Source organism: Girardinichthys multiradiatus, chromosome Y, assembly GCF_021462225.1.
Source record: "Girardinichthys multiradiatus isolate DD_20200921_A chromosome Y, DD_fGirMul_XY1, whole genome shotgun sequence".
Classification (NCBI taxonomy): Eukaryota; Metazoa; Chordata; class Actinopteri; order Cyprinodontiformes; family Goodeidae; genus Girardinichthys; species Girardinichthys multiradiatus.
The window spans coordinates 6,288,094-6,315,355 of NC_061818.1; the positions used below are offsets into that span (position 1 = coordinate 6,288,094).

General features: G+C 41.7%; 2 protein-coding genes across 5 annotated transcripts; one reads left to right on the forward strand and one right to left on the reverse strand.

Annotated features, from left to right (window-relative positions):
* Nucleotides 1-6,433, forward strand: LOC124863741 (nucleoside diphosphate kinase A-like). 2 transcript variants are annotated; one of them, XM_047358206.1, is made up of 5 exons: nucleotides 1-198; nucleotides 2,245-2,375; nucleotides 2,458-2,559; nucleotides 2,683-2,795; nucleotides 4,111-6,433. In XM_047358206.1, the coding sequence occupies exons 1-5, from the start codon at nucleotides 60-62 to the stop codon at nucleotides 4,229-4,231; spliced, it is 606 nt and encodes a 201-aa protein (XP_047214162.1). In that variant the 5' UTR covers nucleotides 1-59; the 3' UTR covers nucleotides 4,232-6,433. The 2 variants fall into 2 exon arrangements, with proteins under 2 accessions (XP_047214162.1, XP_047214161.1); XM_047358205.1 differs by having other exon boundaries at nucleotides 3-198; nucleotides 2,242-2,375.
* On the reverse strand, nucleotides 5,046-27,262 carry LOC124863740 (epidermal growth factor receptor kinase substrate 8-like protein 1). Of its 3 annotated transcripts, none has more exons than XM_047358203.1 (14): nucleotides 27,040-27,262; nucleotides 23,684-23,803; nucleotides 23,478-23,536; nucleotides 22,583-22,715; nucleotides 21,385-21,473; nucleotides 21,222-21,296; nucleotides 20,980-21,128; nucleotides 20,689-20,898; nucleotides 19,742-19,850; nucleotides 19,514-19,654; nucleotides 19,290-19,413; nucleotides 10,258-10,420; nucleotides 8,259-8,391; nucleotides 5,046-6,770 (listed from the first exon to the last, which is right to left on the reverse strand). In XM_047358203.1, the coding sequence occupies exons 2-14, from the start codon at nucleotides 23,799-23,801 to the stop codon at nucleotides 6,726-6,728; spliced, it is 1,548 nt and encodes a 515-aa protein (XP_047214159.1). In that variant the 5' UTR covers nucleotides 23,802-23,803; nucleotides 27,040-27,262; the 3' UTR covers nucleotides 5,046-6,725. The 3 variants fall into 3 exon arrangements, with proteins under 3 accessions (XP_047214159.1, XP_047214158.1, XP_047214160.1); XM_047358202.1 differs by having other exon boundaries at nucleotides 19,290-19,434; XM_047358204.1 differs by lacking the exons at nucleotides 22,583-22,715; nucleotides 23,478-23,536 and having other exon boundaries at nucleotides 19,290-19,434.

Here is a 27,262-nt window from a genome sequence, read left to right on the forward strand (position 1 = left end):
ATTGAGGAGGGTTGACTTCACTCTAGAGTCTGACAAAAACACGCGTGGAACGCACAGTCATGTTGCAGCGCAGCATTTTCCACACAGCTCTTAAACACTTTTTCACAGGGGGTCCAGAGACCCGCAGAAGTCTGCCATGCGGGCTCCTCTGTGCGTTTCGGTGGGGACCCGGGCTCTTCTGGCACAGGAGCAAATCAAGTAAGTGAAGAGTTTTAACTAATCGTCCATTTCCGTAAGTGTATTCTGCGTGTTTTTTCCTCATTAGTGGTGCTTAGAGTCAATCTTTCATTCAGTGCTTACCTGAACAACTCTGCTCTGGAAATCGGGTTTTACATTTGAATGAAAGACGCTGATCTCTGGGCAGAGTTCACTGGAGTCGGAGACTTTAACCCCGAAGCGCAACGTTTCCCCCCAAACCCAAAGAAAAATATTTGACAACAAACTCGCACGCCAGAAGCATGGGGTCATAAGTGTCGTAAAGGTTCATGGCTGGGACGTGTGTGGCAACAAAAAGCTCGGAGGTGCGCGGTTTCCGTCTGAAACTGCACGTCGTCTGCGTTTTTTTGGCGAATGTAGAGCACCGTCGCCTATACCCGAACTTTTATGGACCCGAACTTGCAACCAGTCCACTAATACGTCATTGTTCACGTCTTGCATGACGCCGGCCTACCACCACTCAGCTGCTCCCGTGGCGGGTCTCGTGTGTTTTAATGGATCACATGCAGTCATTCATGCGCTCCTGGTGTTGTGGCCCCTATCAGTAGTTGTGGAGTACAACTAAACTGGTTTAAAACATGTTCTAACGTGTAAACATGCATGGAGAATGAACGGTTTATATTGTTTATTAACTGAAAAAAGAAAAAATCGGACTTCATCTATAGGCTACTGTGTAAAATGTTTTGCTCCCTTACAGATTTCTTCTTTTGTTTTCTTTTTTGTCACATTTAAATGTTTCATATCATAAAACGAATTCTAATACTAGACAAAGATATGTCTGAAGTGTTATCCAAACCAACCTGACCATGTTTGAAAAAGTAATTGCCTCCTGAACCTAATTACTGGCTGCAGTACCATTTAACAAAACAGCAGCTATCAGGTGTTTGTGTAACAAAGAGTATTTTTTGCAACCCTGTGAAGGATTTATGGCCCACTCTTCTTTGCAGAATTTAGAGGAAGATTTTCGAACATGCCCCAAGCATCTAAATCCAATTTCAGTGCTCTGGAAAAAAATTAATAAGCCAGCCTGAGAAGGTTCACAATTTTCCATACTTTCTCCATTTGTGGACAGTGCGTCTCACTGGGGTTCACAGCAACCCCAAAGCTTTAGAAATATCTTCGTAACCATTTTCAGACAAAAATGTTAGTGACTTTTTCTCACCTGTTTCTTGTAACCTCCTTCATGTTGTCATACAGGTTCTGTTTAAGCAATATATTGATTCTACAGGCAAGACATGAATCAGGCCTGAGTGTGGCTTGTAAACTTTAACTCAGCTGTCCAAAAAAAATGGGTTAATGACAGTTAATTTGTGATTTAACAAGTAGGGGGCCTATATTTTCGCATAGTGCCAGGTCAGTTTGGATAGTTTTTTTTTTCCAAGCACATTTTATATTTACCCAGGTTATCTGTCTGGTATTGAACTTTTTTGAAAATCCTAAAAATCAAAGTGTGGCAAAGAACAAAAGCCAAAGAAATGCACCATAGTTACAGAAAATACACAGTATAAAATAAATGAAAAATCACATGCAGAATTTGAGGAGGACTGTTCTACTTGTTCTCAGTATAGTTTAACATTTTTAATTTGTGAAGAAAGTGTTTCATATGTGAAGACACCCTTACTTTTCAACAACATAGCTTCTGTAGCCCCACTGGCCACCTGGCAGTTGATGCTTTGGTTATTTTAGCAAGACTATCAAAAATCTCTATCTGTTGCCTAGAGCATTGTATGCCTGCACTGTAAACAGGTAAGGGAGTTAAAGTTACTTGTGCACTTCAGAGTGATCATTTAACAAAAAAATCTAGAATAAGACAAGGCCATGCAATGCATTTTAAATGGCTTGCTGTGCACTGTTATAAGGTGACAACCATGGTTGCTTATAAGATTGCACTAGGAGATGTGTTTCCTTGCTCCAAGATATTGAGTTTCGATAATCATTAGTCTTCCCTGTGGATAACCAATACTTCCACCAATATGTATGCATTTGAGCTGTATATTAACTCCTGCGTTCCCTCTCTTGTCACAGCAGGTCTCCCAGATGTAAGGGAGCGGACTCTCGTTGCCATAAAGCCAGACGGAGTTCAGCGTCGTCTTGTTGGACAGATAATCCAGCGGTTCGAGCAGCGAGGTTTCAAGTTGGTGGGCCTGAAGATGCTGCAGGTACATTAGCTCTGTGCATTGACACTGTGTGAAGAGAACGCCATCTTTTTAATTGCTAACTGTAGCTTTGTTTGATGTGAAGGCATCTCAGGATGTCCTGTCTGAGCACTACTGTAACCTGAGGACGAAGCCTTTTTATAACAGTCTAGTGCGTTACATGACCTCAGGACCTCTGGTTGTGATGGTGAGGGCTTCCCTTTTTTCTGCTGGTTTTGGGCTCCTTTCAGTTTTTACATTTCGTTTGCTTTATCTCGTCCTTGCTTATCAGTTCGCTGCAATGTATGTGTGTTGCTTTATCTGTGTTTAGGTATGGGAAGGGCACAATGTTGTTCAGACATCGCGGACTATGGTGGGACACACTAATCCAGCTCAGGCCCAGGCAGGGACTGTCAGAGGGGATTTCAGCATTCATGTCAGCAGGTAGCCTCATGTTATTTCATATTTACAGCACCTTGCAAAATAATTATTGCAGCTTCATTTATTTGTATTTGTTTAAGATTTTGGGCTATTTATATGAGAGATCAACACCAAGCAGTTCGCAATGGGGAAATGGGAGGGAAATTAATGATTTTCAACTTTTTTCCAAAGAAGAAAGTGTACAGTGTATACACAGCCCCCTTTACTCTGATACCCCTAAATTAAATCCAGTCCAAGTGTGGATTGTTTAATATCAGTGTAGCAGTGTACAGCTGTCCTGTGAAGGCATTTTACAAGCAGCACATTGAAACCCAAGAAAAGCCAAGCTCTAATCATCTCACAGAGTACTGTTCAATCCCTCATCTGAATATGAAAGAGTTTGGCCCAACTGCAAACCTAGCAAGACAAGTCTGTCCACCTAAATTGACTGGCCAGGGAAGAAGAAGACCGTGCAAGCACTTCTCTACCTGTGGTAACTCTGGAGGAGCCACAAAGCTTCACAGCTCAGGTGGGAATATTGGTCAACATGACAGATATTTATCATGCATTCTGTGAATCTGGCTATTATGGGAGAGAGTGAAGAAGAAAGTTGTTTATTAAAGAATATCCCATTTGCAGTTTTCCACAAACCACAGATGTAACCAAAGCTGAACTTTTTAGTCTAGTGTTAAAAACCATTTGAGAAAACTACTCTGAACATACAGTAATCCTGAATACATTGTTTGGAGTTGATGGGAAGATGGAAGAAATAAAATACAGGATAATTCTGTTTGGAGCTGCAAAAACAGGTAATTGAATGGAATTTTTTAGATCAAAGCATATTCACGTGTTATAATGCCCTAATCAAAGTCCACACCTGAGTACAATAAAGGATCTGTGTCAGAGCTTGAAAACTGATGTTTTGAAATGTTCTACATCCAAGCTGACTGAACTTGAGCTTTTTTTTTTAGAGGAAGTATAAGTTTCCATCCCTTGATGTGAAAAGCTGTCAAAGAAATGACCCAAATGACCTGAAGCTTTAATTGCGACAGAAAATAGTTGTACAACGTCTTGACAAAAACATGCCAATCTTTTTAGATTTTTAGTTGTACAATTTTGGGACAACATGTATATGTTTCCTTTTCTTTTTTTTTTTTTTTTAATAAAAGTAATATCCCACTAAAGAATTTGTGACTATAAGGAGAAAAAGTGAAAAATTCAAGGGGTATGAATACTTTTGCAATTTAATGAAAATTCCCTTTATGATTAAACATTAAGCCTATGAGAAGACAAGTTATGTCTTTGAGATCAAGTAATTAAAAGCATTGCTCATTTAAAGGAACGTGATCCATGCCAGCGATTCAGTGGAGGGTGCTGAGAAGGAGATCCAGCTGTGGTTTCAAGCCAAAGACCTTTTGGACTGGAACTGCTGGGACCAGATTAGCACTGGCGAGCTGTGAATCGAAGGAAGTGACAGTTAGATTTACTGCCTCTTTTCCTGCTGCTCAGTGGTCTGTCACTTCAGATATTGTGACCAAAGGTGACTGAAAAACATGAGCCATATTCAATGATCTATCTCAGTGATTTACCTCAGAAATGCACTCAAACTAAACTGTTGATGTTGTGTAAGATTTTTTACGTGGAACAGCACGTGTTTTAATCATTTGTAATTAACATGTTTCTAACTAATGGTTGAGTTACTTAAAAGTTTAATATGTAAAATAGTAAACCACAAAGACCATGATTATTGTTAATATTATTATATATTTTTTTAAAATGTTGATATTTGAACCTCTCCTCTACACTCTATCATACAAATTCTCTTTGTTAAAGCAAATCTTTTCACACTCTAAAGTTACAACTTTTATGTCCCTATGTCCCATTTAGTGTGTTGATGTGTATTTGGCAAGTTATTTGGGAAAAAGCAATTGAACTGCAGCCCACTTACAAAATGCCCAATACTGCTTTGTTTTTTGAGCATGCCACTAATGTCACAAGAATGTCGCATTTTAACCACTTTTTATACATCTGGCAAGATTTGTTTTGAAGCCATCATTATGTCATGCACTAAACTTTAGTAATAACAGAGAAAAAAAAAGGATTGAAATTAAACCAGAAGTATGTTGTAATATCTACCGGCAATGATCAGAATCTTCTTCCTTTAGTTTTTTTCCACACAAAATGAATGTCTAAGCTACTGCCATAGGCATTTGACCTTTTGCTTTATTTTTCGTTATTTCTGTCTTCTCATTTAGAAGGTGACATATTTGTTCATTATAGGGGGTAGGACACATTAATCCAAAAATATAACCATGCTAGTGTTTTTTTTTTATTCCTGCCAAAAATGTTGTCAGGACATTTTTTCACATACTGATCCCTGCAAAATAAGACGTGGAGAAATTGTTGTATTTAGTGCTGAAGGCAAGTAAAACAAATAAAACCTTAAAAATTACTTTTGCATAGCAGGGGTCGATGAGGTTGAAAAGTTGCAATTAGATGAAATAATCTGCGATATGTAAAGTTACAAGCTGTCAGCCGAACATTTCTCCGTAATCATGGCCATTATAGGCCCAATTTTCATTTTTCACCATGTCACCTACTAGCTTAAATCCTCCTTAAGACATCCCCTCCCCCTTCATTTTTTCTTGTATGCATTTGTTTACTTGTCGTTCTATGACCTCTCTGATATAGATAACTGCAGCGGCACATTTGTAAACATTATGCATCAAAATATCTAAAATGAGTAATAAATACTTAAGGTAGATGCATCTTTCCACCTGTGATGATATTAAGACGCCAAATAAGGACAAGGTTACACAATCTGGATAGAGTAATCTGAAAGGTCATTTGTTGTGTACACAGTAAAATTTGACCTCTAGTGAATGTTATTTGTAAAACTCAGGTGAAGCAACAGTATGTTCACATCATGTTGATTTACCTTCTTCTGTAACTGAATGTGTGTTTTTGCATGTGTTGACATCTGCAGGGTCGCCTCGAATCGGTTATTTCAGATCAAACATGTTTAAGACCTTGTCAGAACTTATACCAATGACTTGGAAGATCATGTTGAACTTAGTTTGAGAAAGTAATGATTTAGAAGATTTGCCATTCTTCAAATAAACATTACAAATATGTTTATTACCTCTGTTGATGGGTACTGATACAAATATTCAGTTTATGTATGTTTCTATGTTGTACACAATAGTAAATGGAGCAAATAATCATTTTTGCTGTCTTGAAAACAAGAGAAAATTAATACTAATGTTTTTTTAATGTGATATGTTTGTACATTTAGACTGAAACATGTGGCTGTACAAAGTGGCATAATAAAAATAAATGGGAAATAAACAAACAGAAAAGTGGATAATCTGTGGCAAACCCAGAGGATTTATCCGTTTTTTTTGTGTTTTACGGACAAATGTAAACATTTTACATTTGTTTGTCTCATTTTTTATTTTGCATTGTTATTGTCCACATATTAGCTTAAAGGATATGAAATAAGACGTTAACTATAACAGAATCAAAACTGTAATTGTGAAAGTTTATTTTAAAAAAACATGAAATTACTTTTTCTTTTTCATGTCAGTGCAATTATTAGTCTGTTTCATTAAAACATTTATGTAACCTTCATGTACAATATGAATAAAGGCTTACTTCTGTTCTGCTGTTTTCAGGATGTGTTTTGGCGTAATAAACATATTGGTTAATACCATATTAGAAAAGGACAAAAAACAGTAAGAACAACGTTAGCAAAATTTCTTTTAAAACATGTAATAACAATAAGAAAAACACAAAAAAATTAAAGAAACTTTTGCGTGGCAGTGCAGATATTACTCTGTTTAATTAATACATTTATGTAACCTTCATGTACAGTAATTTCTTCTCCTATCTCTTAAAGTCATCGTGGATTTCTGCTTCTTTTATTATTTTCTCATCCAGGTCAGTCATCACATTTCACTTCTCCCTCACCGTCTCGAGTTCAGAAACTTTGCGCACATCCTGGCAAGAAGAATATTGAACAAAAAAAAAAATCACTTTTTTATAAGAGTTTTTATCAGAGTTCTTCTGTTTTTGCTTTTTTGTTTGTCACATAAATGTTTCAGATCATCGTTTTAAAAAATTACACAAAGATACCCTATGTAAATACATTTTTAATTATGATTTAATTCATTATAGGAAAAAAAAGTATCCAAACCAACATGGCCCTATGGTAAAACATAATTTCCCTCCTCATTAAATGAGTTAACTGTAATTGGCCACCTTTTTTGGTCCACTGGTCTAATTAATGCTAGAGCTGTAGAATCAAGAACTCACTTTATAATAACTTTTCTGATAACATGAAGTAGGCAAAATATTTCAAAATGCAACACACCATTCCCTGATCTAAAAAAATTAAAGAAAAGATGAGAACCTAAAACTAGTTAAACTTAAAAAAAATTGACATCAATCATTCTGGAAAGGGTTATGAAGCCATCAACCAAACATGAAGAAATCATGGAGCAGGGGTGAACCATTCCAGGAGTCGCCGGTTAACCAAAATTACTCCAGGAACACCTTGGTGACCAATCAAGGAAGTCATAAAAGGAACCAATACAAAATCTAAAGCACTGCGGAGCTCTGTTGCCTTAGTTAAGGCTGGGGTTAATGACTAAACAACACAAAAGAGACTGGAAAAACGTGGCATCCTTGGAGAGATCCACTCAAAAACCACTGCTGACTAATAATACCAACGCCAGGCTGCCTGACACTTGCAGAAATGATCCTACAGACTTGGGATATAATTCTATGGGCTAGAAGGTATGTATCTCTTTATGTCCAATGTATTATTGTATTATTTGTGTATTATATATATCTTTCATTAATTCATATCAGGTTTTAGAGAACTAAAACCTGATATGAATTAAACGCACCGTTCTTACTTTATTGTCCACTATATTTACATTAAAAGATATTTGTCATAAAATCAGACAAGTCCTTTCCCCAACAATGTCTTTTGTCATTTCGGAGAGTTAATGTCTAGTCAGTGTGGTACTGGTTTTTAATGATTTTCAACTTTGTGTGGATCATGGTCTTTAAAACTACAGATGTGAAGTCCTGTTTTGTACCCCGAACCATTTTTTCACATGTGCATATTTAGGGACATACCACTATTTATAGGTCAAAGAGGCTCAAACACTATCATTATCAGTCTTACCTTGCTGAATAAATTACAAATTTAAAGGTTTTAAGGATATATTCAATATAAGTGAAATTATAGCATATTATATGTGGGTTATTAGTTAATGAAAAATCAAAAAGAATTGATTGCTTTGTTGTTCTTGTTCACTTTGAATGCAGGTCAGTTTAGTAACAATTTGGCAAAGTGATGAAAGTCTGTGCATCAGTCAGGGACAAGCAAACAAACGGCTGGAGCCACCTTAACCCGAGCATAACCGTACAAACACAGAGACAAACACATGGGAACATCCAGAACAACACTGTACAAACCTCGAGAAGGGACTTCTGTCCCAGGATCTGCATGTAAACACTTTCTCCTTCTAAGGGGCACACACGGCAGAGCTCCTCATTTTTAAGGGAGAACAGCTGCGCTCCATTCAAAACTCCCAGGCTCTGGACTGTCCTGACAGAAGAATTGCGAAGAGAAGGTTTAGTTTGTTGCTGGCTTTGTGTCAAATTTAAATTAAATATGAAAATATAAGACAGAATGAGAGAGGCTTAAGAGAGAGCAGCCAGTAGTTTAAACTGGAGGAATCTAAAGCTGATTCAAGATCTACCTCTCACATTCACCTTGGAGAACTCTGTATTTAGAGTAATGAAATGTGCATTTGATTGATTATTTATTTGCTGTAACAATGCTTTTTGGCAATAAATCTTATAGCGTTGTAAAACCTTCCTGTATCCTTTAAATTGTGTCATTTGTAAGAAAATGCATTTGTGGACTGAGCAGTAAAGTTGAGTATGCCCCCATGAAAGCTCGCCAAATTGTCTCTGGCAATGTCAAGCATCTTTTTCTTCTTTTTACCTGTGTTTGGTGTCACTTTTGAACGGCTGATTGAAGTCTGAGATATCAAAACATATTACCAATTTAGAAGTGTAATCCTTTACCAAACAATCAGCAAAATGTGGGAGAACTGTCCACAACCACACCACCTCCTCCTCATCATTGTTTCCAGCTTTGTCACCCACTGCTGTGGGATTGCATCCTATTTTTCAACCAGCATCTGCAGCAAGTCAGCCGATGCAGTTGTGTTGGCCACTCTGACCCAAGAAGTGCAGGGAAGCGATTCCATCTTCTCCTCTCCCAAATTCTGGAGGAATTTCTGACAAACCCCGTACTGTGGGAGCGAGCGTTGACATCTTGGAGCATGAGGATCGGTCCTTAATAGTGGAAAAATGGGATTGCCACTGTTTGCAGAATTTCACCTTAACATCACTCTGCGTTGAAATGATTACAAGCTTGTTCTTTGCCTGAAGGACATACTACCCCACACCATCACACTGCCTGCACCGAAAACTGTTAGACAGAGAAGATCTGGATAGTTGACACAATCCAGGAACTCAACTATGCTGCTCAACTCACAAATGCATTTTCCTTACAATTGTGCTCACCATTTAAGGGAAAATAAGTGAGTTTCCAAATGGATTAGGTTTATTACCAAAAACCATTGTTACAACAACAACTTTGTGCTAATTTTAGTTGAAACATACTGTAAGCAACAAGGTTTCACATCAGCTCTAAAAGATAACTGGAGCTGCAGCTATTGATTAGTGTAGTAATCCATTAATCTAGCAATTATTTTTTCGATTAATCAATTAATCTAACAAGAGATACTCTTAGTAAATTATTATAGTTCAATAAACAAGTTTTTTGACCTTAAAAAAACAAACATTTACTGTGCACTTTAAATGGTAAGGTAAGGTAAGTTTATTTATATAGCGCTTTTCAGTAACGAGACACTCAAAGTGTTGTAAATGCATTGTAAATGACATTTAAATGCAAGTCAATGCCCGGAACATAACATTTTAATAATAAAGTCTTTAAATTAAAAAAATAGTGACAATGCATTTAATTGCATTTTGCAAAGTCCATTTGTAAAAACATGAACAATGCTTAGGCTTAGGTGAAGCTAAAGCTTTGCCACTTGAGAAGTCCTGGATAGAGCATAATTACAGACAACGAAGACAATGAAGGTTTTCATCTAAAATATTATATATTTTTTTTACAATTATGGCTTAATTACTGCTCTGAGTGGGTTGTTCTTTCAGCAAAGGCATGTTTCAGAGTCTGTATACTCCAGTTAAAGATTCAATTACTAAATTAGTTGTCAATTATTTCAATAATCGATTAATCTGATTAATTGTTTCAGCCCTACAAATAACCTTTGTTAAACATTACGATTCTTCAAACCAGTTGATCCTCTACATTTTATGTTGTTATGGGTAATAAAAACAGCATAATTTTGCTGAAGTTGTATTCAACACTCACCTCTGACTGAAGCCCTTCGCAATGAGCCAGGCCTTCACCTCAGCACTTGGGGAGTGGTAGTTCAGGGGGACCGAGTTGCCAGCTGTGGAGGGAACCTCCATCTGATCAATCAAGTTCCTTTTTTTAGCCAGCCGCTGCAGAAGCTCATCGTTCATAACCAGGACTGTTTGAAGGGCAAAAAACATTGTCATACAGATGGGGAAGGGAACCAGTCTTCATGGTGTACAGTACACTGATTTTTTCCTCTTGTTTTTTGTCTAGTATAATTTAGGCCCAAGCTAAGTGATGACACAATGTGTTGTTAAAAAAGAACGGACTTTAAATGAAATCAAAAGGAAGGTTTATAAAGATTTTGCAACAGGTTGATTCCTCAAGTGCTATCAACTGAAAGCAAAGAAACTGATGGATGCTGCATTTTTCAGGTTTCTCAGAGGTCTTTGTTGGATTTTGTTCTAGTACTTTAAGATCCTATCATCCATTGCTGTTGGTGTCATAGGCCTGACACTTCACCCATAAAACATTTTTTCATTTTAGATATAAGAACAGGAAAGACAATGAGTAAAAAAGCAGCCAAGGTCATGAGAAAATCTTTGAAAGCCCTTCAAAAAACCTGGCGAACTGGAGTGTGCCAGTAAGTGTGGCTGCTAGTAAGCAAAAAACAAAGAATTTAATGTGGTTATAAACTTCTCACAAGTATGGTAGCTATACACTGGAAAAAACACAGTTTTACTGTTTTAAATGACAGCAGATTTGTTTTCAAAGTGGGATTTAGAAATAAAGAAAATGTTAAAGTAGCTGTGTTTGGTGGAGAAGATGTAGAACAAAGAGCTACGTGTATGTATGGGAATATGTGTATATCAACACAAAATTAAGTAAATTATAAATTAAATGTAGGCATAATGCCAAGAGCCTGATAATATTGATGTCCAGATTTGCAGGAAGTTAACTTTTTTCTTTCATATCTTGAGATCTTCTTTACAGGAGCTCCAACATCATGGGAAGAAGGATGTTGAATTAAAAGATATGAGCTGTCTGTTTTTTTAGGCATTGTTATTTAGGCAGCATTATATTTGCTTAAGAAGTAAAAGTAATGTAAAAAAGATCCACAAATAAACAACTAAATATGGCTGCAGCAAAGTTCCAACAAAGTATCACAAATGAGTCCATTTATCCCAGAGTCCTATTTAGTTATACATTAGATACAGTGACACATAAAATACCAACAGCCCCTGAACCTTTCCACATATTTTCATTTGAAGACCCCAATTTTCAATGTATTTTATTTGGATTTTATATGATAAACCAAGGAAGGGAGGAAAATTATTCACGGTTTCAGTATTTTTTACGAATAAAAATCTGAAAGGTGTGATGTGCTTTTCACCCCTCCTTACTCCGATTTCATGAAATAAAATCCTGTGCCTCCATAATCAACCACTATAAATTTGCCTGAGTGTAATTTAGCTTCGGCATAAGTAGAGCTTTTTTTAGAAAGCCTCTGAGGTTTACTAGGGGACATTAGTGAACATGAAGACCAAGGGATATAGCAGACAGATCAGGGAGAAGGTTGTGGAGTTTAAAGAAGGGTCAAGAAACAATACCTCAAGCTTTAAACATTTCACAGAGAACACTATACAGTCCATTAAACAAAATGGAAACAGTATGGCACAATAGAAAACTTGCTAAGGCATTCTTCTAAACTAACAGGCTGGGCAGTCTAGTGCAGTCAAGAGATTCATAGTAACTTAATGAGCTGCAGAAATCCACTGCCCAGGTGGAACAATTTATGGGTCCTGCAATCCTTATGTTCAATTCAATTCAATTCAAAAATACTTTATTAATCCCAAAGAGAAATTAAATGTTGTTGTAGCTCATTATGAAGGTTTCTTCAAAGAGCTGTTGTAGATGCTGATGGCTGAGGGCAGGAAGGATCTCCTGTAGCGCTCCGATCTGAAGAAGCCTCTGACTGAAGACACTCTGTTGTTGTAGGACAGTCTCATGAAGAGGATGCTCAGGGTTCTCCATAATGTTCTTTATTTTTTGAACAATCCTTCTTTGCACAATGATCTCCAGAGGTTCCAGAGGAGTCCCCAGAACAGAGCCAGCCTTTTTTATCAGCTTGTTGAGGTTTTTAAGTCCCTGGCTCTGATGCTGCTTCCCCAGCAGATGATGGCAGAAGAGATCACACTCTCCACAACAAACTTATAGAAGATATGCAGCATCTTGCTGCAAACACCAAAGGACCTAAGCTTCTTCAAGAAGTACAGTCTGCTCTGTCCCTTCTTGTAGATGGCTTCACAGTTGCATCTCCACTCTAGTCTGTTGTCCAGGTGAACACAGAGGTATTTATACTCCTCTACCACCTCCACTTGTTAATTCATTTCGGAATATTTAATTAATCCCAAAAAGAAATCTTGTTGTGGCTCGAACTGCCAGTGAGTCCCATTTCCAAATGTAAATATCTCATTTATGTTTTTTTTACACTGTTTTCAGTTATATTTCAATTAAATTTAATTTAATTTAAATCCCCCAGTGGGCCCACTACCTGCAGGGGGAACCGTGAGGGACCGGTGCAAAGAGGTTTGGGTGGCGGACGAAGGTGGCGGACGAAGGTGGAGACCTCAGCGGCCCGATCCCCGGATGCTTAGGCTGGCTCTAGGGACGTGGAATGTCACCTCGCTGGGGGGAAAGGAGCCTGAGCTTGTGCGGGAGGTCGAGAGATATCGCCTAGAAATAGTCGGGCTCGCCTCCACGCACAGCGTGGGCTCTGAAACCCATCTCCTTGAGAGGGGTTGGACTCTCTTCTACTCTGGAGTGGCCCACGGGGAGAGGCGGCGGGCTGGTGTGGGTTTTCTTGTTGCCCCCCAGCTCAGCCGTCTCGTGTTGGGGTTTACCCCAGCGGATGAGAGGGTCGTATCCCTGCGCCTTCGGGTTGGAGAGAGGTCTCTGACTGTCGTCTCGGCCTACCAGCCGAGCGGTAGTGCAGAGTACAGAGGCCTCCCCAATCTGAATCCGAGCGGTGTTTTGTTATTGGACTTCTGTGCTAGTCACGGATTGTCCATAATGAACACCGTGTTCAAACATAAGGGTGTCCATCAGTGCACTTGGCACCAGGACACCCTAGGCAGGAGGTCGATGATTGACTTTGTTGTCGTATCATCAGACCTTCGGCTGCATGTTATGCACACTAGGGTGAAGAGAGGGGCTGAGCTGTCCACTGATCACCACCTGGTGGTGAGTTGGATCCGCTGGAGGAGGAGAAAGCCGGACAGACTTGGCAGGCCCAAGCGCATAGTGAGGGTCTGCTGGGAACGCCTGGCGGAGCCCTCGGCCAGGGATGTATTCAACTCCCACCTCCGGGAGAGCTTTGACCAGATCCCGGGGGATGTTGGAGACATAGAGTCGGAGTGGACCATGTTCTCCGCATCTATTGTCGATGCTGCTGCCCGTAGCTGCGGCCATAAGGTCTGCGGTGCCTGTCGCGGCAACAATCCCAGAACCCGGTGGTAGACACCGGCAGTAAGGGATGCTGTCAAGCTGAAGAAGGAGTCCTGTCAGCTGTGGTTGACTTGTGGGACTCCTGAGGCAGCTGACGGGTACCGTGAGGCCAAGCGTGCTGCGGCCCGGGCTGTGGCAGAGGCAAAAACTCGGGCCTGGGAGGAGTTCGGTGAGGCCATGGAGAAGGACTACCGGTTGGCCTCGAAGCGATTCTGGCAAACCGTCCGGTGCCTCAGGAGGGGGAAGCAGTGCTTCGCCAACACTGTTTATAGTGGGGGTGGGATGCTGCTGACCTCGACTCAGGACATTATCAGGCGGTGGAAGGAGTACTTCGAGGATCTCCTCAATCCTGCCATCACGTATTCCGTGGTGGAAACAGAGGCTGGGGACTCAGGGTTGGACTCTTTCATCACCCAGGCTGAACTCACCGAGGTGGCAAGGCTTCGGGGGTGGATGAGATCCGCCCTGAGTACCTCAAATCTCTGGATGTTGTTGGGCTGTCATGGTTGACACGCCTCTTCAACATTGCGTGGCGGTCGGGGACAGTGCCTCTGGACTGGCAGACTGGGGTGGTGGTCCCCCTTCATGGGAAGGGGGACCAGAGGGTGTGTTCCAACTACAGGGGGATCACACTCCTCAGCCTCCTTGGTAAGGCCTATGCCAAGGTATTGGAGAGGAGAGTCCGGCCGATAGTCGAAACTCTGCTTCAGGAGGAGCAGTGTGGTTTTCGTCCTGGCCATGGAACACTGGACCAGCTCTATACCCTCTACAAGGTGCTCGAGGGTTCATGGGAGTTTGCCCAACAGGTTCACATGTGTTTTGTGGACCTGGAAAAGGCATTCGACTGTGTCCCTCGTGAAGCCCTGTGGGGGGTGCTCCAGGACTATGCAATCGGGGGCCCTTTATTAGGGGCCATCCGGTCCCTGTACGAGTGGAGCAGGAGTTTGGTCCGCATTGCCGGCACTAAGTCGGACATGTTCCCGGTGCATGTTGGACTCCGGCAGGGCTGCCCTTTGTCACTGGTCCTGGGAGTTATCCAAGATGGTGCCGCAGATGGTCGCCTCGGCGTGTTGGTGCGCATTGTTTTGTTTTGTTTTTTGCTTTCAAACGGTCTTCTGTGATGGTACCCGGAGCTCTCTCACCAGAGAAGAACTCATGAACATCAGGGCTACTACACCAGAGGAGTTATTTCCAACTTTTCTGCCTACTGCTCTGGAATTTTTGGACATTCTGGTCAAAGGTGCGCTCACCTTTGTTCACGCGGTGAAACGCCGGAAGAGAGGGAAACGGGCTGGGGTGCTGGTACGACTTCGCCAGCGTGGACTACGAACACCGTTACCTGGAATATTTCTCTCTAACGTGCGCTCACTTCCCAACAAAATTGAGGAACTACAACTGCTGTTGGGGAAAAACAGGGACTTTTATTCATCGGCAGTTTTGTGCTTCACGGAGACCTGGCTGTGTGGATTAATACCGGACTCTGCGCTGCTGCTGGCAGGATTCCAGCTCTACAGAGCGGACAGAGACACGGAACTCTCCGGCAAAGCGAAAGGTGGAGGAATCTGTTTTTACCTCAACAGTGGTTGGTGCAACGACGTGACAGTGATTCAGCAGCACTGTTCTCCAGACCTGGAATCCTTCATCATAAACTGTAAGCCTTGCCATTCCCCTCGTGAGTTCGCTTCGTTCATCCTGGTCGGTGTTTACATCCCGCCGCAAGCTAACGTGCAGGTCGCACAGCGCATGCTCGCCGACCAGATACTGAGTGTGGAGCGGACCAACCCGGACTCCTTAGTAATCGTCGCTGGTGACTTTAACAAAGGTAATCTGACCCACGAACTCCCCAAATATAGATAGTTTATAAAATGTCCAACCAGAGAGGACAACATTCTGGATCACTGTTACACCACCATCAGAGACGCTTATCACGCCATCCCACGTGCTGCACTGGGCCAATCCGACCACATCATGGTCCACCTGATTCCTGCATACAGGCAGAAACTAAAGCTCTGCAAACCTGTTGTGAGGACGACAAGGAAGTGGAGCAGTGAGGCTGTGGAGAATCTCCAGGCGTGTTTAGGCTGTACAGACTGGGATGTGTTCAGGACTACTACCAACAGTCTGGACGAGTACACAGAGGCTGTGACTTCCTACATCAGCTTCTGTGAGGACAGCTGTGTACCATCATGCACCAGGGTGAGTTACAACAACGACAAACCCTGGTTCACAGCTAAACTCAGAAGGTTAAGACTGGATAAGGAAAAGGCCTTCAGGAGTGGGGACAAATACATATACAGAGAGGCAAAGTACAAGTTTGGCAAGGCAGTGAAAGAGGCCAAACGACTGTACTCTGAGAAGCTCCAAAACCAGTTCTCAGCCAACGACTCTGCGTCTGTCTGGAAAGGGCTCAAGCAAATCACCAACTACAAGCCGAAAGCCCCCCACTCCATCAACGACCGACGCCTCGCCAACAACCTGAACGAGTTCTACTGCCGCTTTGAAAGACAAAGGGACAGTCCTGCAACCATCCCCCACGACGCCCCCCAACAGCTGCAGCCACAATCCACCACCCCCATCTCTCCAACCTCAAGAGGGGCCTTGGCACTTCCAACCCCCACCCTGAAGTTCCCCCCCACCAGCCCCCTACCCACGCCGAGGATGGCTCTTTCCATCCAGGAGAGGGATGTAAACAAACTCTTCAGGAGACAGAACCCCCGGAAAGCTGCTGGTCCGGATTCTGTCTCACCAGCCAGCCTGAAGCACTGCGCTGATCAGCTGTCTCCAGTCTTCACAGACATTTTTAACACCTCACTGGAGACATGTCATGTGCCAGCCTGCTTCAAGTCCTCCACCATCGTCCCTGTTCCCAAGAAGCCAAGGACCACAGGGCTTAATAACTTCAGACCCGTCGCCCTGACCTCTGTGGTGATGAAGTCCTTTGAGCGCCTTGTGCTCTCACACCTAAAAGACATCACTGACCCCCTCCTGGACCCCCTGCAGTTTGCCTACAGAGCCAACAGGTCTGTAGATGATGCAGTCAACCTAGCCCTTCACTTCATCCTCCGGCACCTGGACTCCACAGGAACCTATGCCAGGATCCTGTTTGTGGATTTCAGCTCTGCCTTCAACACCATCGTCCCAGCTCTGCTCCAGGAGAAGCTCTCCCAGCTGAGTGTGCCCGACTCCACCTGTAGGTGGATAACTGACTTCCTGTCTGACAGGAAGCAGCGCGTGAGGCTAGGGAAGCACGTCTCTGACTCCCTGACCATCAGCACCGGTTCCCCCCAAGGCTGTGTTCTCTCTCCTCTGCTCTTCTCCCTGTACACCAACAGCTGCACCTCCAGTCACCAGTCTGTCAAGCTTCTGAAGTTTGCGGACGACACCACCCTGATCAGACTCATCTCTGATGGTGACGAGTCCGCGTAAAGATGGGAGGTGGACCATCTGTTGGACTGGTGCAGCCAGAACCACCTTGAGCTCAACGCTCTAAAGACAGTGGAGATGGTTGTGGACTTCAGGCAGAACCCAGCCCCACCTGCCCCCATCACCCTCTGTGACTCCACAATTGACACTGTGGAATCTTTCCGCTTCCTGGGAACCATCATCTCCCAGGATCTCAAGTGGGAGCCAAACATCAGCTCCCTCATCAAGAAAGCCCAGCAGAGGATGTTCTTCCTGTGGCAGCTGAAGAAATTCAACCTGCCAAAGACTATGATGGTGCACTTCTACACAGCCATCATTGAGTCCATCCTCACCTCCTCCATCACCATCTGGTACGCCGCTGCTACAGCCAAGGATAAGGGCAGGCTGCAGCATGTCATTCGGTCTGCTGAGAAGGTGATTGGCTGCAGTCTACTGTCGCTCCAGGAACTGTACACCTCCAGGACCCTGAAGCAGGCAGGGAAGATTCTGGCTGATCCCTCCCACCCCGGTCACAGACTCTTTGAAACTCTCCCCTCTGGCAGGAGGCTGCGGTCCATCCGGACCAAAACCTCACGCCACAAGAACAGTTTTTTCCCATCTGCCACCAGCCTTGTTAACAAAGCCTGGAAACCACACTGACACTGACCTTTTTTTTTGCTGACAGGACACCTGTAAACTGTAACTCTATGCGTTACATTAACGCTCAGCTTGGACTCCTGCTTTACTTGCACTGCCATACTTGCACACTGATCATCTGCACTGTTGTATTGCTCTTGCATCGTATACTGCTCTATACTTACTCACTCACTTAAAACTGTGCACATATATTTATATTATATTGTAGATATGTTTATACTGTTTAATTTGTATTGTATTGCACTGACTACGCCAAAACAAATTCCTTGTATGTCCAAAAACGTACTTGGCAATAAAGCTTTTCTGATTCTGATTCATAACTTTTATGGACAGGATTTCTAGACGCAGCCAAGGGCCGGAGGGGGTCTGGTTTGGGGACCAGTGGATTTCGTCTCTTCTTTTTGCAGATGACGTGGTCCTGCTGGCCCCCTCTAGCCAAGACCTACAGCATGCGCTGTGGCGGTTCGCAGCCAAGTGTGAAGTGGCTGGGATGAAGATCAGCTCCTCCAAGTCCGAGGCCATGGTTCTCGACCGGAAAAGGGGGGCCTGTCCTCTTCCGGTTGAAGGGGAGTTCCTGCCTCAAGTGGAGGAGTTTAAGTATCTCGGGGTCTTGTTCACGAGTGAGGGAAGAATGGAGCGGGAGATCGACAGACGGATCGGTGCGGCTGCCACAGTAATGGGGGCGCTGTGCCGGTCCATTGTGGTGAAGAGAGAGCTGAGCCGAAAAGCGAAGCTCTCGATTTACCGGTTGGTCTACGTTCCTACCCTCACCTATGGCCACGAACTTTGGGTCATGACCGAAAGAAGGAGATCCCGGATACAAGCGGCGAAAATGAGCTTCCTCCATAGGGTGGCCGGGCACTCCCTTAGAGATAGGGTGAGGAGCTCGGCCATCCGGGAGGGGCTCGGAGTAGAGCTGCTGCTCCTCCACATCGAGAGGAGCCAGTTGAGGTGGCTCAGGTATCTATACCCGATGCCTCCTGGAAGCCTCCCTCGGGAGGTGTTCCAGGCACGTCCCACCGGGAGGAGGCCCAGGGGACGGCCCAGGACACGCTGGAGGGACTATGTCTCTCGGCTGGCCTGGGAACGCCTTGGGCTCCCCCCGGAGGAGCTGGAGGAGGTGTCTGGGGAGAGGGACGTCTGGGCGTCTCTGCTGAGTCTGCTGACCCCGCGACCCGGTCCCAGATAAGCGGAAGACGACGAGTACGAGTACGAGTAAATCATAGGGCTCTACATACCAATGACTGTAAATATTGAAGCTTTGCTAATGATATGATGAATGATGTTTTATTGTGTTTTTATCTTTAGCTTTACAAATAAAGTTATTAATTATTGTTGTTATATATAAAAATCTAATCATTTTGGGCCTAACTACATGTTTAGCATCAAGGAACAGTGAAGAAGCATGGGGGTTCTCATGTTTTTTTTGTTTAACTGTTCTTTATAATTTTACTGTATTGCATGGTCTGGCGGGTTACCTCGGTCATTTTCTCTTGACATAATGTTAGATGGTAGCATCATGCTCTTAGCTCGATCTGCTGGGCTGGTAGCAGTCCTGCTAAACCCATCTGTCCTCGACGCGGCATAGGAGAAACTCTTTGTCTGGGGGATGAGAGCAACCTTCTGTTGAGAATTAAGCAATAGTTATTCAAAACGAAGGTTGCAGAGCACTTTCAGAAACACAAACAAAGCATGTTTGTACCTTTGACTCTGTTCGAAGCGCTGGATGGTCTCTCTCTGTGTTATTCACAGCGGACAGAGGCTCCAGAATGGTAGAGGGAACAAATCCTATTTCGTGATATGTATTCTGACACTTCCACCATTGCTTTGATGCGTCAAGGACCTAAAGAAAGTTAAGTTAAATCAGTATAGTTCTGCTTCTACGGGTCGGTCCATCATCTTTGAGACCACGTGTAGGTGTGCACAGTACCTCAAGTGTTTCTCCATGCAGCACAGAGAGTTCATGGCTGTTTCTGGCCACAAAGTCATAACTACAGTAATACATTCTCTCGCCGTTTGGTGGAAGCCTATTTTCATTTCTGAAATTACATTAAGAAGTTATGTAACACATACAATGACAATGTTTGTTAAAGTATGGTAAGGTCTAAATAATTTTTGTTCTACTACCTACTTTTGTTTACCCCCCTTCACACCAAGCTGAGTCTTAACCACGTCATTAATATTAGCCTGAATTTGGAAGGTCAGTGTGGTGTAGTAGAGAGGTTTTCTGGGGTCCACAGAGCATGCACTGCCAGCACTGTAATGTAACTCATACTCACCTGCGTTGCTTGGTCATCAGAGAATTTCAGAAAAGATAAGCCAAAATGGCATCATGCCAGCCTACCCTACATCTGGCTAGCAGGGCTCCAGGTAATTTTCTTTTGCCACTTTAGCCATGCAGCTGTCATGCACATCTCCTTCTGCCACTGATCTGGCTGCAGCAAAATGAATTTCATCAAGCAGCTCGCAATAAATGTTCATGGGAAGATCCCAATCTGGTGTGAAGAGGACTTTTATAATAGTCTGACTGAATTTTTATTATAACTACATAGAGTCATATTCCATAAATTAGAATATGCTTTCCAATGAGACTCTGTTGTCATATTAAAAGTATCATTTAAAAGTCAAAACCTTTAAGATAGCATCAGATATACTTTTTATTAAGCCCACATTTGTGTATTATTTATTTTATGATTTGATGTACTTTTCTAGCCTGAAATGTTTTCAAGGCTTTAAAACATTAGTCTGTGTGTACTTAATCAATATGAAAACTTTTCAATAATATTCTAATATTGAATGGGTCTGTAGAGTCACTGGGCGTAAATGTCATAATTTCTCATGTTCCATCAGCCATGTTTTTCCAGACTAAACTCTTACACATTTTCTGTCCCTTCTCCGTGGTTCTTGGCTGCAGGATGAGCATGTTCCTGTTGACTTTGCTTTTGTCTGCTTTCATTGAAATCATCCTCTTTGTGCTGTAACTGGATGGGATCTTCTATTAGCTGGGAGGCTGAGTCATAAGCCTGTGGCTGCCACCCATCCAGGAAGACAGGTGAATATGGAGGAGCAGAAACAGTCCGCTCCAAACTTAGGAAAAGAGAAGGGTCTTGTTACAACAGTGATGCTGTAAATGGAACCAGAGATTGGTACAAAGAGAAACACACAGACCTGTGAGAGGTCCAGTTGGGTCCTAGTGATCTCCACAGCTCCTTTTCCTCTTCAGTCAGGTGCGCTTGGAGCAGAGAAACAGCACCTCTGGTCATAGCTGGACTCTCCACAGATGCACCTAATGTTGGCCCTCCAGTTGTTTTCACCATCTATAAAACAGAGAATGGATACCACTCCAGTTACAGAAAAAGGAAACAAGAGGGGAAACACTTAATCAAATACACACAAACAGTAGGACCTACTAATCTAAGAGGCACAAAGATGTAGTGGAGCAGATCTGGTGCATCTGGCTGCGAGATAGATGACTTCAGGCGATCCTAAATCAGACAGAAATTACTTTTATACATGGTCACTTGCCAGCTCTTTTAACATCCCAGAACTAGTCTGTGGATGCATATATATTACCAGTAAACAGAAGGAGTACTTCATTTTCTGAAAGATGTCCACAAATTCCAGCTCTGATGGAGGGATTGCTTTTTTGGTCAACAGGTTGTCTGCAGAACCAGAGAGAGCAATCATAATTACAACTCTAACAGCAGAACAGAGCATGCAGCTAAAAACAGACACGAAGCAAAAACGCGAGGCCACAAACTAAACACCTTTAAGAGATTTTAATAATCTCCTTTTCACCTCTGGCATGTAAAAAAAAACATGGGATTTTATTACGCTGAGCCTTTATTCACAGAATTTTATACACCATAAGGTTTACAGCCATATCCTATTATATCCTATTTTAGAAAATCACTAAATATATTTATGGTTAAAACAGTGTATACAAAGATGCATAACCCTTTTTTCCCCTCACTGTTTAACATTAAATAATTAAAGGGAGTTAAAAAAAAAGAAAATCACCAAGGCATACTGCTAGTGAACCACACCAAGGATTGGCCTCTTGGTCACACTAAGTCTCCATTTGACCTACTTATTTTAAGGGTTTTGCACACCAGGGCTGCCAACATTACTAGTTGCTGTATGTACTGTGTCAATACATGTGTCAAATTCCAGCTGCTCGGTCATCACAGAAGAATGAAGGGAGTCTTTAACCTTTCTGTGATGACTGAGACAACTTCTTTGTTTTATTTCCCAGCCACACAAACTGGATTAATGATTGCGACAAGCCGTCTACGCAAGCTATGTGCTGAAATTAGATTCATTAAACCGGCAAAAATGGATAATGATTTAAGGACTGAATGTAGGTGTGTCACATAGTTGTATTAGATAGAAACAAAAAGCAAAATAGAAATAAGTGAATGATTATAGGGTAAGGTGAGCAACGGTACAGGTTGACCATCCCATTAAGTCATTAAGTAGTCCACTAAGATTGGTTCGTCCTGCCTTCAAGACAAAAGGAGGGGCATCACAACAAATGCAAGAGTTTTCTGAATTACCTTAAAGCGTTTTTCAGCAATCTGCCTGCTGGCTTGTTTTAGTATGTAACAAAATGCTAAAACAGTTTTTCTCTGCCTTAACTTATCTACAGCCTTAACAAATCAAGCCCTGAAGTTATGACCAAAGGTGTCTTAATTCAATACAGTAGATTATGTTACAAAAAGGTTTTCCAGCTTTGTGACCACCAGCATTTCATTAACATGTACCACCTCACCTCCCTTCTCATTTTTGTTGCTTTTTTTGCCACTCTTTTTGGTCCTTTGGTTAAGAATGCTTTGGGCTTCTGCTGTCTGCTGCAAGCGAGTCATGAATCTCTCCATATCGTCAAAGCAGTGATTCATGATTTCCTGAGAAATATTAGTCATGTATTAGATGTTGTAGCCATGAGAATAAGCAACCATTACTTATGACATGTAAAATAATATCTTAAATGTCAAACGTTTCTTACTAGATGTGGCTCTATTACCACATAATAGTTTGCCCTGTCCGCTAAGTACATTGTAACTAAATTTCCTATTCTTCTAAATTACAACTGAGCTTTATCTCTGCTTCCATGTATTTTGGTATTTCATTTTTGAACTTTCCATTCCATCCATTTTCTCTATCCACTTCTTCCGTACAGGGCCACAGTGGAGCTGGTGCCTGACTCCAGCGGTAATTGGGCGAGAGGCAGGGTACACCCTGGACAGGTCACCAGTCATTGCAGGGCAACACAGAGACACACAGGACAAACAAACCACACACATACCCATTCATACCTAAGGGGAATTAATATAGAGATCAATTAATCTAACAGTCATGTTTTTGGACGGATGGGTGGTCTTTGGATAGGAAGAAGTCAGAGCACCCACACATGCACAGGGAGAACATGCAAACTCCTTGCAGAAAGACCCCAGGCTGGGATTCGAACCCAGCGCCTTCTCACTCCAAGGCAACAGTGCTACCAACTGCGCCAAAGTGCAGCCCCATTTTTCATCAATATTAGCGAATAAATTTGTAACTTCATTCATACAGTCTTGATGATTTGTAAGGTTAAATCTGCGGATAAAAGGTGGTTTATTGAGATTAACCTAATAGAGACAAGTATCCAAGGTTTCAGTAAAACTTACAACTTCTCTGTCTGCAGTCATCAGCAGTATGTGGCGTGTCTTCCCACTGATACCATTCTCTGAGCAAACAAAAAAACAGACTAATTTAAGCAAAAGGTGATACACTTTGCAGATGCACTCTGCCCCATGTGTCAGGCTTACTGCATGCAGCAACTCAGGTCATGCGAAGGAAGAAATGTATAAATTGTCATTGTGACCATAAATACCTTTGCCAGCATCTGTGATGATGGGCAGCACACCTGGACGATACTGCTCTTGAAGTGGAGTCAGCACTTTGATACCTGAGGGCTTTCTTGGAATCACTTGAGGAGGTGATGTCGACATTTCTTTGAAGGGAGCAGAGTAAAAGTAATCTTCTAACACAAGTTAGGAGGACTGACTGGCAACAATAGTTGGCTCCTCTGGTAAAGCTGTGTAATAAGCCTTAGTGTTAAAGGTTTTTTGTTTTGTAGTAGCACAATCACATCCCAAAAGGTGTAAAGCAATCTGAACGTTTATTAGTACATTTATTCAGTGGTGGCAAAAAATAAGATCCCAACTTGGAAAATGATTGTTCTGTCATTTACTATTAGCGGCCCTAAAATAATTGTAAATGGAGCAAGTCTTCTTTTATACTATGGTACATTTAGGTTGATCAGTGTATCTAGGAACTTTCATTAATAATAACCCTAAATTTATGCAGTTTGAGGATACAAACATGGCATACTGTGGTGGGAAAAAGTGTTTGCACTCTGCTGATTTCTTATTTTTTGCATGTTACATTTAACTGTTTCAGATCATCAAACAATTTATAATATTAGTCAAAGACAACACAGATAAACACAAAATGCAGTTTTTAAATGAAGGTTTTTATTATTAAGGGCGAAAAATTATCCAAACCTACATAGCCCTGTGTGAAAAAGTGATTGCCCCCTCTGGTAAAACATAACATAACTTGGGTTTATCACACCTGAGTTCACTTTATCTAGCCAAACACAGGACTGATTACTGCCACATCTGTTCTAAGTCAAGAAATCACATAAATATGACATGCCTGACAAAGTGAAGTAGACCAAAATATCCTCAAAAGCTAGACATCATGCCAAGATTTAAAGAAATTCAGGAATAAATGAGAAAGAAAGTAATTGAGATCTGTCCACCTGGAAAAGGTTATAAAGCCATTTCTAAAGCTTTGGGCCTCCAGTGAACCACAGTGAGTGACATTATCCACAAATGACAAAAACATGGGACAGTGGTGAACCTTCCCAGGACTGACCAGGCAACCAAAATTACCTTAAGAGAGATGGGATGGCTCATCCAAGAGGTCACAAAAGACCCCCCAACAACATCAAAAGAACAGCATGTTCATGTCTCCACCATAAGAAAGAGACTGGGCAAAATCGCCTGCATGACAGAGTTTCAAGATGAAAACCACTGCTGAGCCAAAAGAACATTAGGTTTGTCTCAGTTTTCCAGACATCTTGATCTCCAAGACTTTTCGGAAAACACTCGGACTAACGAGACAAAAGTTGAACTTTTTGGATGGTGTGCGTCCCATTAAATCTGGCCTAAAAGTAACACTGCATTAGAGAAAAAGAACATCACACCAATAGTAAAATTTGGCAGTGGTAGTGTGATGGTCTGGGGCTCTTTTGTTGCTTCAGGAACTGGAAGACTTGCTGTGATGAATGGGACCATGAATTCTGTTGTCTACCAAAAAATCTTGAAGGAGAATGGCCGGCCATCTGTTTGTGACCTCAAGCTGAAACGAACTTCGGTTCTGCAGCAGGATCCACAACATACCAGAAAGCCCACCTCTGAATGGCTGAAGAAAAACAAAATAAAGACTTTGGAGTGGGCTGGTCAAAGTTCTCCTCATGCTCGAAAACCCTCCAGTGTGGCTGAATTATAACAATTCTGCAAAGATATGTGGGCAAAAATTTCTCCTCAGCACTGGAAAAGACTCATTGCAAGTTATCAATAAAGTATCTTTGAATTGAATTGAATTGAATTGAATCACAAACGCTTGATTGCAGTTGTTACTGCTAAGGGAGGCCCAAGCAGTTATAAGAGATTTAGAGGGCTATTACTTTTTCACATAGGGCAATGTAGGTTTGGATTTTCTTTCACCCTTACTTATAAAAACATTCATTTAAAAACTGCATTTTGTGTTTACTTATATTGTCTTTGACTAATATTATAATTTGTTTGATGATCTGAAACAGTTAAATGTGACAAACATGCAACAAAATAAGAAATCAGGATGGGCGCAAACATTTTTTCACACCACTGTAACTGATGCCCATTTCTTTTAGTCACTTGCCACCGGGCTGCATAATGACTCATAAATACCACCACACAGTGTGCACAGTTGAATTACAGGAAAAAGGGGTGGCATCTTGGGGTCACTATGTCTCTATAACAATCATCTGATGCACTCTACTTGCCAAGCAGTTTTCTGTCCTACCGTCACAAACATAAACATGTAAAGTGTGCTACAGCTTTTGGAGTTTAACTGAAATCGTGCTCTTTGGTTAACTGAGACAAAGATCAGGGTTTTCTGCTACAAATTACCATATCGGTCTGATGTGAAGCAAAGAACAATTAACTGGTAAAGTGCCTCATGCCTACTTTTAAGTACAGAGGTGGATCTATGATGATGTGGGCTTATTTGTCTTCCAAAGGCTCTGGACATCTTGTTAGAGTGCATGGCACCATAAATTCTTTAAAACACCACGACATTTAAGAAAAATCTGGTGTCTGGTATCTTGTTCTGTGTAAAATAGTTGTAAAACAACTTTAGTAGTTAGTAGTAGCCACCCTGTCCCACCAGCTGTTTTCAGGAAAAGTCGCTTTAGTTTCCTCAAAAGACTTGTTATTGAAGACTTGTTTTATTCCTTACTTTTTCCAAACATCTAAGAAATAATTTGGTTCAGGTGCATTAAAAACACATTTCCCACAGAAAATGATTAGTTTCAAGTCATGTTTTGTTTAATTCCCAGGGACTGCAGAATTTAACATAAATTATTTACTTTTCGATTTTTTTATTACACTTTTTTTTTTTTTTTTACATTTTAACATCTTGCATTGTGTTCAAAATATTAAATTATAAAATTGGTTGATCTCCCTATCTTAGTTTGTTGTTAACAAAGAAATTCTTTTTTTGAGGGTTTTGTCCTGGAAAAATCCTGGGCGTCATCCACAAAAAAATTACGGAGAAGTTAATTCAGGAAAAACCACCATGACCAGGATGACGTATGCCGTCCTGACACAACCATCAGAGAAACTTCACTCGTTGAATGAAAAATGACGGGTGGTATAAAGGTATGACTTTGACTTTCTCCAACTTTCTTCCTTCCTTTTGCTGAACTTTTTTAAGCTGTTATTTTTCATGAAATACACAGAAAAACCAATGTCTATGCAATACAAATAAATGAATTATTCTAATGCCACAAGGTTTCAGATTTCCAAAGATACTTGTAATGGAACAAAACAGCTGTGGGTCATTTGACAGTTGCATTTTCATCTTCATTTCTCATTCCCTTCATAAAAAATTAGATTAAAACCAGATTAATTACTGTACCTTTTGCTGAGATGTGAGCTTTCAAGTCCAAGCCACAGTCACTAATCCTCCAGTTTAACTGTATGTGCACCGAGTGTTGGGTGTTTACAAGAAGACGTCCTACCTTCCTGAGAAACAAGAAAAACAAGTCTGGCTTTCCTTCTGCTGTCTCTCTGTGTTGCTTTTGCTCTCCTCTGATTGTGTGATCTACATACGCATTGAATTCTTCCTCCCCCCCTGTCTT